Source organism: Myiozetetes cayanensis, unplaced genomic scaffold, assembly GCF_022539395.1.
Source record: "Myiozetetes cayanensis isolate MyiCay16 unplaced genomic scaffold, myiCay2020 scf29, whole genome shotgun sequence".
In the NCBI taxonomy this organism is placed as follows: domain Eukaryota; kingdom Metazoa; phylum Chordata; class Aves; order Passeriformes; family Tyrannidae; genus Myiozetetes; species Myiozetetes cayanensis.
The window spans coordinates 1,973,321-1,989,171 of NW_026087510.1; the positions used below are offsets into that span (position 1 = coordinate 1,973,321).

General features: G+C 48.1%; 2 protein-coding genes and 1 long non-coding RNA gene across 3 annotated transcripts in view; 2 read left to right on the forward strand and 1 right to left on the reverse strand.

The window, feature by feature from the left end:
* ST3GAL4 (ST3 beta-galactoside alpha-2,3-sialyltransferase 4) overlaps positions 1–15,851 on the forward strand; it is a 1,214,471-nt gene that overhangs the window by 1,101,821 nt on the left and 96,799 nt on the right. The gene's annotated exons all lie outside the window — the stretch shown is intronic.
* Positions 7,582–13,435, reverse strand: LOC126644121 (uncharacterized). The gene is made up of 2 exons (XR_007629863.1): positions 13,305–13,435; positions 7,582–11,123 (listed from the first exon to the last, which is right to left on the reverse strand). It is a non-coding gene; the product is annotated as an uncharacterized LOC126644121 (long non-coding RNA).
* Positions 13,003–15,851, forward strand: part of BARX2 (BARX homeobox 2) — a 29,405-nt gene continuing 26,556 nt past the window's right edge. Inside the window, exon 1 of the mRNA XM_050323066.1 lies at positions 13,003–13,420. Coding sequence (XP_050179023.1) covers positions 13,168–13,420 — 253 coding nt within the window. The 5' untranslated portion in view covers positions 13,003–13,167. The remainder of the gene's footprint in view (positions 13,421–15,851) is intronic.

Sequence of the window (15,851 nt, forward strand, 5' to 3'; positions counted from 1 at the left end):
TGTTCCACCTCTGCAGCAAAGCCAGTGCTCCTTCCTGGAGATCAGCAATTAGATCCTGGGGCAGCACTTCAATATTTTGGTGATGGGTCCTTTAAGAGCATCTTAGATTAGATAGTCAGATAGGAATGCAGGATAATAAACTGAGCAGACAGGGCCATGTGCTGAGTTGCTCCTTATCACTTCAATCCACTCTGAATCGTGTGAATGTGCAAGGCTAAAGAGGGAGAAAAGCAAGGTGGGCTTCTTGAAAATAACCCTACTTTTTACTCTCCATAATTGGTTATACACATGTGTTACTGTAGAATGACCCAGATGAAAGGACAAAGAATATGTATCATTTTAATCCTGTCTTTTGCTGGCTTCCCCAAAAACCTGCAGCCTTGAAGAGATCCAAGATACCCTGAAACTGTGAGTGATGTTCTGTTCAAATCTTTGTTAATGGACCCTCCAGGAATCACCAGCTCCCACAGCAAGGCAGGCTGTTTCAATGGATTTTAGCTGGAGCTCTGCTCCCTCCAAACCCAGGACTGGGCTCTTGGAGAGGGGAACCTGATCCCAGAAAGGCCCTGCGGGATGCCATTCACAGTTATGATTAGAAATGTCCCAGGAATGCGTGGGGAGGGAGGAGCGCGCAGGCAGTGCCAGCCTGGTCTCCAGCTCTCCCCGGAGGAGCCAGATGGCACTGGCTCTTTTTCCCAGTGATCCTGATTCGATAAGGTCTCCTTTTCCATGTGCTCCGTGGTAACAGCCCCCTCGGTCTGGCTGCAGACCTGGCAGAGGGGGAACATCTGACTCGGATCTTCGCTGGGGATTCTTGCAGGATTTGCTGCCATTCCCCAGCCCTGGCATTCCAGACTCCTGCAGTGCTCTGACAGGCAGGGAGCAGCACGGGGACCCCACCCAGGAACCTCTCAGCCTCGTCTCCAAATTTCCACTCCCGTCTGTTTCCAGGCTCTGAACTGGCCTCTGGCAGCTGCTGAGTCTCTACAAGAGGTTTCCCTTTCTCTTGCCAGTGTAATAAATGTAAAGCTTTGAGATCATTGCACAAAAACCTCACACCAGTGCAGCACTAGTAATGTCATTCCTAGGGCTAAGTCAGCCAAAAGTTACTGGCTGGCTATTATTTCTTTGACTATTTGTCATTGTCTCCAAATAGGCTTTGATTAGTTTTTTCCCTTGACATGCAGACTTTGTGAATTGTCTGACATACTTAGCTTTGAGCTCACAAGGAGCCCTATCTCAGCCTTGGATTAATTGAATATATACATTTTATATGTATATATATATTTAATTTAAATCCCGTTCTTAAAAGGTACTTGCAACTGCAAATTCTGCCAGAAGGTGGAACTGAAGCTCCATCTCCCAGCAGCTGCTCCGGCACAACTGGCAGGAATGCACTTAAAAGCTTTGGATTCAGTGATCCTTTCCCTCCTTCTCTCGAGGCAGCTGCTGGAAAAAGCTCTTGCTAACATTCCGAGTGGATTAATTATTCTATTAGATCAGTTTTACCGAAACCCAATGATATAAAAATCCCATCAGGTCTGAAGGGACTTTAAGCACTCATTTAAAATCATGAAGTTTTTATTATTACAGATGCTGCTTGAAAGAAGCATCTGGTGCTTTTTTTTTTTTTTTTCAGTTTAGTCTTTTGGTCCTTTAGGTTCTCAGCCATCAGAGTTCATCTGACAGGGATGTGATCCTATTTCCAGTACCACAGCTCAGGAAGCTGGTACTTTTAGAAGTGTCAGCACATTTTGCAACGAATTATTGAGCCAAACACTCCTTGGCACCTGAAGAGAGGCTGCAGTGAGGGCCCGTTCCAGAGGTGTGGATCAAGATGCAGGCCCTGCATGGAACATTTTAAAATATCTCTCCAGTGACTAATGTATGTTTTTACAGATAATTAATCCTACTCTCCATAAAAGTTTGCAAACTAATTTTTTAAAAATCACTTTTATAAATGCACTAAAAAAGCAAAATAATTAGTAAAAGTTGTAACATTAGAAATCAAATGCCATTGTCTTATTAAATCTGCAGTGAGATGCTAAAGCTGAATGCATTCCAATGAGATGCAAATTTACAGTGTTCCTCTCCAGAGAGCTGGCAAAGCAGAGAACAGCAACAACAAAAAAAAAGGTGTGTTGCAATTTTTTCTGGGATCACAGTGCTGGCAAGTGGCAGAGCAGGAATTGCATCTGTCTCCTGAAACAGAGTTGTTTGCAGGCAGCACTCTGCCTTCCCAGGGCATAGCAATTATCAGTTATTAATTGCTCACATAGCAACAGCTCCATTATCCGTCCCTCCTGGTTTTCACTTCTCCATCCCCTCCCTTCGCCCAGAATCTCCAACCACAACCAATTCTGTACCTCTTTTTTGGGGCAGGGAAGCGCTCAGAGACCTCCCAGCCTTAAATGTAATGGAAACATTTGCTAATGAATGAGCCCTCGTTATGCACGTTACAAGGAAACACTTAATTGACAGTGGCCACCGGATAACAGGGTTTAATTAATAAATCTATGTGGCGTCACACACACCACAGGAAGGGATTACAGGGGTTAAAGTGTCTGTCTGGTGGACTTTTATGGAAGAGTTGTGTTGCCTGTCTTTTAACAGGGATGTCTGTGACCCAGCACTTGCCCAGGGGACGGTCCCTTGGTTCTGAGAACACAGCAAGCCCTGTCTGGGGCTTTGGGCATGGCTGGGATGGCATCTGAGGCCGAGGCAGACCAAAGGCACACTTGTTTTCCTGCCCCTCCAGCCAGCATCTGGGTTTCTGTGGTGCTGGCTGTCCTAATGCCCCCAGCCCCCTGTGCTGGGCTGACAGGCCTCCCAAACTCAGCGTTTCGGGGTCACTGGTGCCTCAGACAGGCTGTGAGCTCACCTGATGGGTGTGGATAACCATGGAAAACCAGTGGAGCTCTGCTGGCCTTCCTGTGCTGGTACAGGGACTCCAGACCCAGTGGGAGATGAGGCTCTGGAGATGCCCCTGCAGCCTGTCCTGGAAGACAGATTGCTGTCACTCTGACCTGGAAGCTGCTCCACAGGTTTGCAGTGTGGTGTGAACAGCTCAGCAGAGTCCAGGACTTCTGCTCAGTCTGGGTGGTGACACTGGAAGGTGTCCCTGCCCACGGCAGGGGGTGGAATGAGATGAGTTTTAAGCTCCCTTCCAACCCAAACCATCCTGGGATTCCATGATTGTCATCCTCTTCTGTTGGCATGTATTTAGAACAGTTATCAGTTCTTATTCTAGAGCTGACAGTGTTTGTTTGGAACACACAATGGGGTAACATTCCCAGGAACACTCCCCTTTGCCCACTCTGCAGATTGCTTGGGTGCAAGTCACCAAAACTTCAAACCCCTCCTCAGAGGAGGAAGAAAGCAGCAGCTGACATTCACCCTGGCCCAAGAGACCTGGATCTCCCAGTGTGAAGCTGGCTCAGCCCTGTGGAAGCAAACACAACCAGCCCAGTTTATCCCAGCCCACAGTCCAGGAACGCATCCTCTGCCACTGATGTGTGCAAAGTGACACCTGGGCACGGGATGAACAAACCTGCTCACTGCCTGAAGTGGGGCAGAGATCCAGAGAGCCCTTTGGGACATGACAGAGTTGTTTGTTCTCCCATACACAGGAGCATCTTGGAGAAATGTGCCCATACCAGTTCTGCTTAAAACAATTAGGGACAGAAAAAAAACCCTTAACCTGTTCTTTGCCTTTCCCAGCAGTCATTTCTGGCTTGCCAGTGCATCTCCAGTCACTGTCCTTTGCCTGACTCAGGATGTCATTGCCATGCCTTTAGTATACATATTAAATAAAAATCTAAAACTCAGACTGTAATTTCAAAGGATCAGCTTTTCTCAAGGATGCTTTCTTTAACTCAGAGCAGGTCTTTATTGTTAACCAGTTACTCATTCAACCAGTAAAACAGCTGGACCATGGAGACCTAATTAGCTGGTAATTATTCTCAAGCTTTGCCTCATCTGGATCACAAGACAGAGTCTTATCCTGTATCAGTGCAGCCCCATTGCAGGTAATGGAAGAAGGTTCATCTGTTAAACTGGATCCTGTCCACAATCCCAATATTCTGGAAGACTCTGGGAGTTTTCCCACTCAGGCCTGAAGAAACAGCAGCTAAAGGCAAGGGCTGAGTGGAAGATTGAAGCGAAGGCAGTGCCACAGATGGCTGGGAATTGCAGGTCAAAGCAGCAGCACAGAAAAGAGGGACACAGCCCAGGGCCTGGAGTCAGAGCCCTCCATGCAGGGACAGCCAGGCCTCCTCTCCTTCCTGCTAAGAGCTCTATTTGCTGGTTTTTTCTCCCCCAAGGCTGAGTGCCCTCGCTCCACCTCGCTGTCTGACAGCTCCCACAGCTGCTCTGCTGATGGGCAGAGCCAAGGCTGGAGCCCACTCCTCTGGAACGGGCCAGCAGCTGCTCTGAGCTGCTTGATGGCCATGGAAAGCAAGGAAAACCTTGCTTTCCTCTGCCCAGATCAGCAAGGGAAGCTCTGCTTGCTGCTCAGTCACTGCCCTGCTCTCTGGGCTCAGTGCACACCTAAGGTGCCACCATCAGGATCTCCCAGACTCAGCCCTGCCACCTCCCTGCCAGGCCCTGCAGCCTGGGGGGCTCCTGCCCTGCACTGTCAGCCCCATCCACGTCTGCCCAGAAGCTTTTCCTGAAAGAATTGCAGCAGAGGTGTTCTATATCTCCTTCCTACATTATTCATTATTCTACTCCAAAACATAAGGGAATAAATCCTATTTCTGTTAATCCAGGAGCAAAGATCTCACTGCAATTACTTTGTTACTATTAATCACTAACAGGCTATGAAGGAGTCGTAATAAGTGGAGAAGAAATGTGTTTTACTATGAAAAATTTTACTATTAAATTTTTTTGATTTATTCTCTAGCTGTTTCTGAATAATTTGTTTCTGGGTTCTTAACAGGAGACTTTCTATAAGCCTTGACTCTTCTTCCATATCCTAATGTATATACCTATTTTAATACTAGTATTCTTCTAGATTTTGGAGCTGCAATTGTGGTAAACAATAATTTTTTTTAATACACAAAGAACAGGGTAGGATACAGAGAAGAATTAAGACTGAAAAGACCTGACCTTTCAGAGCTCGTAAGGAGTTTTCCTACCTACAACAAGGATCCATGGCTGATGAAAATAAAATCTCATGTGAGCTGGTAAGACTTCAGAAATTAACTCTTAGAACTATTCTTCTTTCTGTGCTAAAAGATACATTCATTTGAAGTTTAGAACTGAGAAAAAGATAGTTCTATATCATAAAGAATGATCTGCAAGGATACACCTTTACCATAAGAGCTCAGATTTTTTTTTCTTCATGGTGTCCTTCTGTGCAAGAGCCAAGCTATGAAGAATTAAAATGTAAAATGTTAGTGCAGTAATTAGGAACATCTCTGGAGTACAAAGAAAAGTTAATGGAGGTTGGAGACAGACAGGGAGCAGGGACAGGCTCTCAGGTTGAGTCTGGAGAGCTTTCCTGGGTTAAAGATGCTCTGCAATTGCAGGTGTTGTACCCAGCAAGAAGGAGAGTGGAACTTTGTCTGCCCCGAGAGAACTCTGAAATAGGTGGAAGGCAGATGAGAACAGTTCCTTCTTGCAAAGAGACACAGTCAGGATCTGTGCAGTGAGGGAAGGACACTGCACCTCTGATCAGGGAGCAGCTGAGCCCAGCCTTGAGGCTCCTGAGCCTCCTGGCAGCAGGGATTAAAGCCTTTCAGGAATGCCAGTGGAAAAGGGCTGGGGAGAGCAGGCAAGGAAATAGGTAATGGTGAGAAGACAAGCAGCTCAGGGTCAAGCACAAAGCTGAGACTGTGGGCAGAAAAATGGGACAACTGAGTGAAGGAATTTGGAGGTGCTCCTTAAGCACAAGGGGACTGGACACACTGGACACAGGCATCAGTTGTTTGATGTCCTGCTCCCCCCTTGCACTGATAACACAGTGAAAGCTCTGGGGCTTAACTGTTGGCACCAGGGTCTTAACAGCTCTGTGTGTTTGAATGTCCTAATTACGCTGGATGGCAGTGGAATTAGAGCTGATTCCTCCCCTGCTCCTCACGGGAACCAGCTGGTCTGTCTGATCCCCGGGCTGGGGTCAGGGCCTGTCCCTGCCTGGGGCTGGGAGCACCCAGAAAGCTCTGTGTGGGAACACCCTGCAGCCCAGAGAGGGGGAGGGAGGCAGAGCCCTGCTGCTGTGCTGTGAGCAGTGGCACAGCCTGAAGGATTGCAGGTTCCTGTGGTGCCTTGGCTGTTGTTGGGCAATCAGAGGGGGACAGATTTGCTTCCAGAACGTGTGGGGCACTCAGGTCATTCTGCAGGACCAAGACTTTTAGTCCAAGGCTGCTCTGAGGGTTTCAGTGTTACAAATAGTTCTGAGTGATGAACCTGAGTGCTCCCTAAGCATCCCAGAGTCCCCCATGCAGAGCTCCTGAACCTCTGGAACTCTGTGCTGGCTCCCAGCTGATGTGGAAATACCCAACTGCTGCAATCCAGGCAGCAAATCCTTCTGGGAATGGCACTGCTCTTCAGCTCTGGCCATGAAATGCATTCCAGAGCTGTTCCACGGGTAGGAACTTCCTGTGGAATTGTGGCAGGTCGAGGAAGGACACTGAGCATCTCCAAAGGCAGCCAAATTCGACCCTTTTAATAGGAGGGAGCCTCTCCTCTGTGTCTCAAGCCCCAAACCCTTTCTTGGCTGGCTCCCATGCACACAGCAAGCCCTTTGCTGTGAGCAGCCTCCCCAGAGGAGGAAATTTGCCCAGGACCTCTGAGAAGGACTTTTCACTGTAGCTGAGGTTTTGCTCTTTCCTTGTTTAGAAGGAATTAATCTATTTATAGGCACAATCTGCCTCTCTGTCCTTCCCTCAGCATTAGGCAATGAAAGTTCTGGCCTCACCTGTGAACCCCAGGGACCCAGGAATGCCACAGCTAATTCTGCTATGTTCTGTTATTTACTGACTCCCACAACCCCTGCCTCTCCTTGTTTGTCCTTGTATTAACCAAATACAAGTCTATCTGCAGCAGGGAACTGCACAGCACAGCCCCTGGGTGAGTGAAGAGCATACTGGGATAACTGGGCCTCTGGCTGGCAGCTCCTGGCTCTCTGCAGCCTTTTGGGAGTGGATCCTGTAGGACACACAGTCCCTGGGCTCCCTCTGGGATGGTTGGCTTTGGTTTCTCTTGAATGACTGTGCAAAGATCCATCTGCAGGTTTGGATTTGGGTCCTGCAGAGCCTGCAGTGATGAAGGCTGTCTAGAAACCATTAATAAAGCTCAGCCCTTGATGGCATCAATAGCCCCCTCTGGGCTTCTTGCAGGCTGAGATGGTGGCAGATTGTCAAAATTACTTCAGGTTCTGGAACACCACCCCTTCCAGGATGAATAGGCTTCTTGTGTGCAACCCACATGATCCTGGTGTTTTCCTGGTGTCTCTATGGAGACTGGAGACATTCTTCTAGTCTGTTGGTTTGGGATCTTTTCTCTGCTGCTTGCAGGTAAATTGTCTTGTAGGAAAAAAGAAAGTAGAGATAATCCCCTGAATAATGAATAAAATATCAGTCACAGAACACCAAAACATCCTGACTGTTTTATTGAAGGCGTTGGAAATATTTTTTGATTTTTTTTTCCTTTTTAACACGCTACCATCCAGCTTGGCAGAGATTTAGCAAGACTTGTGCAAAAAATAATTGGCCTTAGGCAAAGCTGGATGGAGCAGTGAGCATTCACATGTGGATCCTCATCCAAATGAGGCTGGAGCGGGGATTAAAGAGTGAGGCAGTGGTAGATTTGGGAAGCCTTCCCTGCCAATAATTGGGGGTTCTTTTTGAAAGATGTTCCAGTTCCAAACACTTTTTCTCATGAGATCAGACACTTCCCCTCACCATTGGCTCCAGGCCCTCCAGGAAAGTGGGTTAAATGAGATTTTTGTTACCTTGGCCATATTAAAATAGTTGTCTCTGTTTTCATTGGCACCCTGGGGATGTCAGCGCTGTGGGGTGGATGAGGATGGGGATGGTTTGGTGCTTCCTTGCCCTTGGGGTTGGGTTGTCACAGCAGTGTGGAATTCACTGGAGAAATGGGTGCATGGGGAAAACACAATTTATTGTCCCACGGATACTGGGGAGGAATAGTAGGGGACCAGGTGCTTCTGTCTTGCCCAAACTGGCCCCTCAGGTGGTGTGACTGGGACAGGAGCAGAAACAGTTGCCTTCTGGGATGTTCTCCAGGATTTTTTCTTTCCTCCTCAGCAACAGCCTGGCCATGACTGGTACAATCTCTGCTCCACAGCGAGAGCCACCCGTGTGTTTTCCTGCTCAGGGTGACACAAAATGCTCTTTGCCTTCCTGGCTGCCACTCCCAAACTCCTTATTCCTGGCTTATGAGCCCAGATCCTGCCAGCCATAGCCTGGAAAAACAAATCCCTGCTGAGGGGTTACTGGAAATGATCAAGGCACTGTGTCACAGCCCCCAGTGCTGCTGGGGGGGGAAATAAAGTCACAGGGGAAAATGCTGGGATTTAGATTATACCCTGCCTGGAAAGATGTGATGGTGAGTGAGGCCTTTGCCTCAGTTTCTCTCCATGTAAATCTGAAGCCACATCTAGATCTCCTTCTGAGGAACTTCACAGCCTGTGGGATGAACTTGATGGCTTGTGTGTTTTCAGCACTAATAAAAATGGTTATTAGCTGTACTATTACTTTAAAGCAGAGCATCTTAATTAATTTGGGGACTGGCCAGTGGATCATTCACATTATAAATACCATTATACTCTATTTCTAGATAATTCAAAGTTGGCTCTAAGCAAAGCAGATTAGATTTAAGGCTTGGGGCAGAAGAGGAAATAAAACAAAGGTGTCCCAGTTGATAGTTCAGCTTTCAGAATAATTTGGCACCTTGGTTTATTCTGACCATGACTGAAGGGGTGGTGTGTGTGAGTATGTGCAGTTACTGCTCTGCTCTGGGGTTTCTGTTTCCTCACACACTGGGGTGCCCCGAGGTATCATCTTGCCATCTGCAAAGGTAAAGTTCAGGGTCAAGAAACACTAAACTTTCCCCTCCATCCTGTGCTGGGATCCTGCTTTTCCAGAGGCTTTCCAGGAGATGGGGAGGAGACCCTGCTCAGAGGTGTCTCTCTCTGAGAAAGCATTGCTGTCAGGGGAACAGAGAGGACCAAGGGGCTCATTAGCCACACATAAAGTGGGTTTACCCTCTGTGTGGGATGTTTTACGCTCTTCCAGGCTTCAAAAGAGCCTTCCTGGGCAATGCCCTTTCCTCTGGCATGGGGCAGATACTACAAATTCACTTTTATTTATGTGAGGCAGATGCTGAGATCTTTTACTCAAAGGGATTTTTATGCACCGAGACCTTTCACACCGAGAGGACAAAGCCTCTGGATCCCCTGGAGTGAAACGCTGGCCCAAACTCTGCCTTCCCTCCTTCTGGCCACACACTGGATTTTTCTATTCTGGATCAAGTATCCAGCCCAATATCACGCTGAAAAAGGCAGACACTGGAGATCAGAGTGCAGTGTTTAGCAGGATTGGTTATGTCTGTACATATCTGTTTTCAAAGGTGGTTGGATTTCACTGGAAAAGGGACTTTTCTAGTGATTAAACCTGGTAATGTCAGGGGCTTGGAGAGGTATCTTTGCCCTTTTGATATGGAAAAGGGAATTCAGAACAAGAGCCAGTGCACTTTAAGGCTTTGGCACTTCAGCTTGTCCTGCCCATTCTGTCAAAAAGGGTTTGCATTTTAAACTCTTGTTTGAATGTGGAAAACCAGCGAGCTGAAAACCCACTACACAGAATTCCTTTCCTTGGGGAAGCGATCCCAGGGTACTTGGCAACGTATAAATACAGAAGCAAGAAATCACAACCAGCTAACTCTGCCCTGAGCAGAAGCAGGTACTTGGGTACTACCTCAATAACAACTTCAGTAATACAGCAGCACCTTAATTCCCATGTGCCTTAATCACTGTCTGATGATACTGTTTGTGCTGGGACTAAACAGGACAGCCCTAAGGTGCTCAATAATTTTTCCAGGGTGCCCTGCACTGGCTCCAGTGCTGCTCACAAAGGGTCTGGGAGCACCAATTGTCGCAGAATTAAATCAAGTTGTGTGCAGAAGCCCCCAGTTCAGAACGTCTCCTGCCGTGCCTTTCCTGCCCCTTGAGTTAATTCCCTGGTGGGAAAGGCAGCAATCCTTGTCCCTGCTGTCCCCCCACTTCCACACTGTGCGGATTCCGGGCTCACACACCCAAATTTCGTCAGGGCTCTGCCCTCAAACCTCCCCGAGGTGCCTTTCCCTCCCCAGCCTGCCGGCCGGCCCCATTCCCGGCCCGAGAGACACCTCCGGGACAGGCACTTCCAGCAGGGCTGTCCTGCGTGGGAAGGGGCCTGGGGGCTCCAACAGCTGCTCGGGGTTTGAGTCCCCCTGGCAGATGTTCGCTACTCCAGCCACTTCATTAATTTTGGAAACAAAACCCCTGATTATTCCCCACCAAAGCACCCCCTTTTTGATTGACAGCCAGCGTGTGTTTCAGACGGCGTAACCCGCGTGTTGCTCTGGCCGCTTGCTTTTTTAAAAAATCATAAATAGAAAGAAATCAAGTTTTGCGCTGACCCCACGTGCCAGTCCATCCCCCTGGGCTCAGGTGAGGGCACTGCGTTCCCAGGGCACGGGCAGAGGTGCCAGCCCCTCTCCTCGGGATATTCAGCTCTTCAGGTGGGAGAAGGAAATGTTTAAGGACGAGCAGAGAACTCTTGTCCCGGGATCAGGCTGTGTGTGAGTTCAGCGAGCCCACGCTTTGCTTCGCCTCTTGGTTTCTGATCCAGTCAGGATCTTGGAGTACTCTTGGATTCGCAGTGTTGTGCTCTCGGTTTAGGAAACATTCCCGTGCTCTGGGGTTTTGCACAGGCGGTGAATGCAGGAGGGATTTGGGGAGGGGTGGAGGGGCTGCAGCTCCTGCCCGGACACCGAGGGAAGCTTTGCTGCTGCTCCGGGGGGTAAATCACTGGCTTGCTCAGGATGTTGCTCCCGAAATATCCTTTGCAGGAAGCACTAATTGCTGAAGGTAATGTTGCTGGTAATTATTTTGTCTCCTAAAAAAAAAAAAAAAAAAAAGAAGAAAAAAAAAAGTGTCTGGTAAAGGCAAAGAAAGTAGCTCTTAAAATGGTTTATGTGTGAATAAAGAGGTGAGTTTTCATAAAGTATATTCATAACAAAGTCAGTTCATCTCCTTAAATATCCACAGTTGGTTTAGGAATTAAAGCAACTGTTCAAGTAATTTAAAAAGAGTTATACCACCAGGGAAGGGAGAAGTCCTTGAACCCCTTAGTTGTTATCATACTATTGAAATTCCTGGTACTAAGATGGCTTTAGTTTCTCAAAATAAAAAGATATAAAACCATTCCCAACCAATTCATTTTAAATTGGAATGTCCTCACAGTGGTTTAATGAGCGAAATGCTTTGCTTTAGCTTTGTTTCATTATAATTTGCTGTGGTGTGATTTTTTTTTTTTTAATAATAAAGTTTTAAGAAAATAAGTTCAACAGACATATCAAAAGCCTGATATTTCATTGCATTTGCCTTCCAGTTTTGGCGATGTGTGCACAACACAAGTATCTTATTTTGATTTTAGGGCTCTCCAACTCAGCAAATGCATCTCTGAAATGAAACGGTACTTTCAATAGAAAAAGAAATATTACTTTTACAAAAGAGGTCAAAGAGAGTTTTGTAGTTTTTTTGAGGGCTTTTAAAAAATACAGTTGACAAAACGAAAGCTGCCCAGATCGTTGAGGAGAGTCTGAGATGGTTGTTGCCTTCTGCAAAGGCAGGTTGAGTTTTCTATCAGTAAAATGGGAGTTTGCTGCCGTTTGGATCGGCGGAGCGTGAGAGCTGAAGGGTGGCCGACGACTTTTTGCAGATCATATTTAAGTCCTTGTCTGAAGCCTACAAATAATAATTTTTGGGGGTGGCAAATCTCCATAATGAGCCTCCCTTCACCCCGTGTGAAGTCTGCGAGCCGGCTGTGGCTCCTGGAAAACCTGCGGTTCACCGGGAGGATTCCAGCGGTTCCCCCGTGCAGGGTGTCCTGCTGATTCCTGGGCTCAGCCAGGTGTGCGAGGCCACAGAGCTGAGAGTAAAACTCAGAGCTCAGCCTGGGAGGGAAATTTTCAGTGGGCAAACCTCTGCCCTCAGAGGAAGGGGCTCAAAGCTCAGCTTGGCGAAAAATCCAGCTGAACTAAGCAGGGATCCGTCGGAAAATCATCTCGGGTTCGGGGACCGAGTAACGCCGCCCCGGAGAAAAATATCTTCTGTGTATTAGATATATATTCTATATATACCCGTAGGTCCAAGGCACCTATAAACAGGATTTTTTCTCTCTCTCTGCCGCTCTCCAGCACTTCGCGGCCGGAGAATGGGTTTGATGCCGGTCGGGGGAAGTTGTCGGGGCCGGGAATGCGGCAATTTAGGTTTTGTAAGTAATTACAGTCTAGAGGACGGGGAGAGGAGGGAGAAGAAAGTATGGAGAAAAAAAAAAAAAATCCAGCCCCAACCTGGAACCTTTCCAGTTTTTGCACCAAGAAGAAGGAAAAAAAAAAAAAATCCAAGCCAAGCCACACACCCCGGTATCTTAAAATAGCGAGCAGGGAGGGGAGAGCAGCGGCGGATCCTCCCAGCCCGGCGCGGGGTGACAATGGGGCTCGGCGGGGAGCAGCGGGAGCCCTGATTGACAGCCCGAGCCTCCTAAAAAGGCCGCGCGGCCATGGCAGAGATGCTTATCGGAGCCTTTATATAGCGGGGAGACCGCGGGGCGGCCGCGGAGGGACCGGTGGGGACACCGCGGGAGACACCGAGAGGGGACAGAGCGGGGACACCGAGGGGACAGAGCGGGGACACCGCAGGGAGACAGAGGGGAGAGAGCGGAGGCACAGAGGGGACACCGCGGGGACACAGAGGTGACACAGAGGGGAGATAGAGGAGTCAGAGAGGGGACACAGAGGGGACAGAGCGAGGACACCGCGGGGACGCAGAGGTGACACAGAGAGGACACAGAGGCGACACAGGGGGACGCCGCGGGGTCCGCTCGGGGCGCCGGCCGCCCATGCGAGCCGGGCGCAGCCCCGCGCAGGGGTCCCGCCATGCACGGCCACCCCCAGCCCCATTCCCAGCCCCATTCCCAGCCCCATTCCCAGCCCCATCCCGAATCCCAGCCGCATCCCCAGCCGCGGCTCCCCGCGCCCGGCCGGCCCAAGGCAGGCAGGAGGCGCTACAAGACCTTCATGATCGACGAGATCCTCTCCAAGGAGACCTGCGACTACTTCGAGAAACTTTCGCTCTACTCCGTGTGCCCGTCGCTGCTGGTCCGGCCCAAGCCGCTGCACTCCTGTGCCGGTAAGCCCGACCCCGGGGGGTCCGGGGGTTCCCCGAGAGATGCCCGGGGCTCCGAGAGGTCGGGGGGGGCTGGAGTGAGCGGCTCCTGACTCTCCCACCGCATCCCAGCGCTGCCCTGGATGAGCCCCGGCTGTCCCATCCCAGCCCCGCAGAAGGGATTGCTCCCAGTCCCGGTGTTTGCCAGCGCGGGGAGAGTTGTTGGTTATTATCATCTCGCACTGCCAGTCACCCGGTGGTTACCATCAGCTGTTAGTTACCATCTCCTACTCGCAGTTATCCGGTGGTTCCTCTCCGCCTGCAGCGGCGGGTTCAGCCGAATCGCCGTCGGGGTGGTCACAAATCCACAACCAGATAATTGACAGGGAGTTGAGGAGCTCCACAGGGAGCAGAAATCGCCCTTCACCTCGTGCTCATTGAGACCTCCGGTGGTTTTTTCATTGCGTCTGCGGGAGTGCAAAGAAATTAATAGAAATAGTGGGGAAAAGGAGGGGGAAAATGCTACAGAGGCACAGTTTTTCTACCCTAAATTCTCGTGTCTTTGAAAGAGCTTAGGCTGTTTTTAACAGCAAGGATAGGAAAATAATTCTGGTGATTTTGCAAACAGAGACACCACAAATAAATACACCAAGTGGCTCTGCCCTGTACAGGCAGCAAAAAGAGTGACTGACTGGGTCTTGACCATGGGCATTATAAAATTTCCCAAGCAGACTGGTCTAATGTGAGCCTTTAAAAAGCCACATTAAAAGTAAAACCAGCAGTCTTAGAATGCATTCCAGATTTTAATAAATAAATAATAATGATGATAATAATAATAAACCCTCTTTCTGGGGAAGCAGGCAGTTTTGCAGGTTTCTGTCCTTCTCATAAGGCCACTCTTCCAGTGGTGACCCCTGATGTGTTCAGAGAAATGAGGCGATGAAACTGCAGCTTAAAAATACAGGCTTCAAAAAATCTTATCTGTTGACAAATATTTGTAAAGGACTAATTACCAGTAAAAATAATATCTATTTCAAGGTCGTAGAATTCTATTTTCCTCTTTCTCTTTCCTGGGAAAGAGAAACCTCAATTTGTATTAGGTTGTGTTTAAAAACTCAAGGCCTGCACTTTGCTTTGGGTTTGTTGGTTTGGTTTGTGGGTTTTTATTGCTTGGCTGATTATAAATAAAAAGGATCTTTTCAGCTCTTAGCAGGGCTGTGCTAATACAAAACTTGCTGTTGGGGTGTATTAAGAGTTTGCCGAGTAGAGTAAATCCTCAGTCCAAGCACAAATCTTCCTCCAACCTCAATATTTATTTTGTAAATACAAATTATTAGAGATCCAGAAGGGATTAGGAGGCTGGATCAGAATTCAGGCCCACAATGACCGGCTCTGGGGAAGCAGAAGTTGCCCGAGCAGTGCGATCCTCACTCAACATTCCCTTCTCCCGATGGGTTTGCGCGTGACGTCCCTTCCCTTCCCGAACGAATCGCTGACATGTTTTTGTGTAGGAGCTGGTTGTTAATCAAGATATTGCTGACAAGGGAATTTTTCAGAGCTGATCCCTCACTACTGCACAGACAGGGAAATTCAGTGCTGGGTCAAAACAGGCTCGAACGTCCCAAAGGGGTTCCGTGTGTAACGCGCAGAGGCCCCAATTCCGCCCGCAGACCTCAACCCACCAGGAAAAGGAAAGAGGTTTTTCCCTCCTTCTCTACAGAAAGAGGAAGAATTAGCACCCAAAAGGAGTATTATCAATGTCCAGAAGCTGTATGAATAACTCGGCATCAAAAAATATGGCCTGGATGTCACCTAAAGGCCCCTCAGGATTTTGGGTGGGCGAGGTGCTTCCCAGCAGCTGGGTTGACTCTCATCAACCCCATGGGGAAAAAATAGAGAGAAAAATTTTAAATACATCGTTCTGGGTCAAGTATAGCAAGAGTTGTCTGTGCAAGAGGAATATATATCAATTAAATAATAATTATATCCTCGGATGATTCAGCAGTGGATTCGGAGTGATGCTGCTGTGCCTCCTGTGCTTACCCTTCAATTAAAGCCTTATTTCCCTTTATGCCCAGGATCTTTAATGAATTTGCCTCAAGGTTGTGTTTCTGGCCCAAGCTCTGGCTTGTCCCCATGTCTGCCTGGTTGTGAATATCTTGCTTTTAATGGAATAATCTTTATGGGCTTGCAGTGCTCGGGAAGTGAAATACAGAGAGATTGCTGGATTAAAACTAAAGAATAAACTGCCACAAAAGTCCTTGGTTCCAAATTGTTAGATCCTAAGGTTTATAGGCACAATTAAAAGATTATGTGTATTAGGTAATGGGAATATTTTTTATTATAGAAGAGAGGAAATTATTGACTAAGAAATGGACAGTACCACAAAGGGGAACTAAATGTGAAAGACTTTGAACAACACCCAATACAAATCTGTAAATAAAATTTAAAAAAC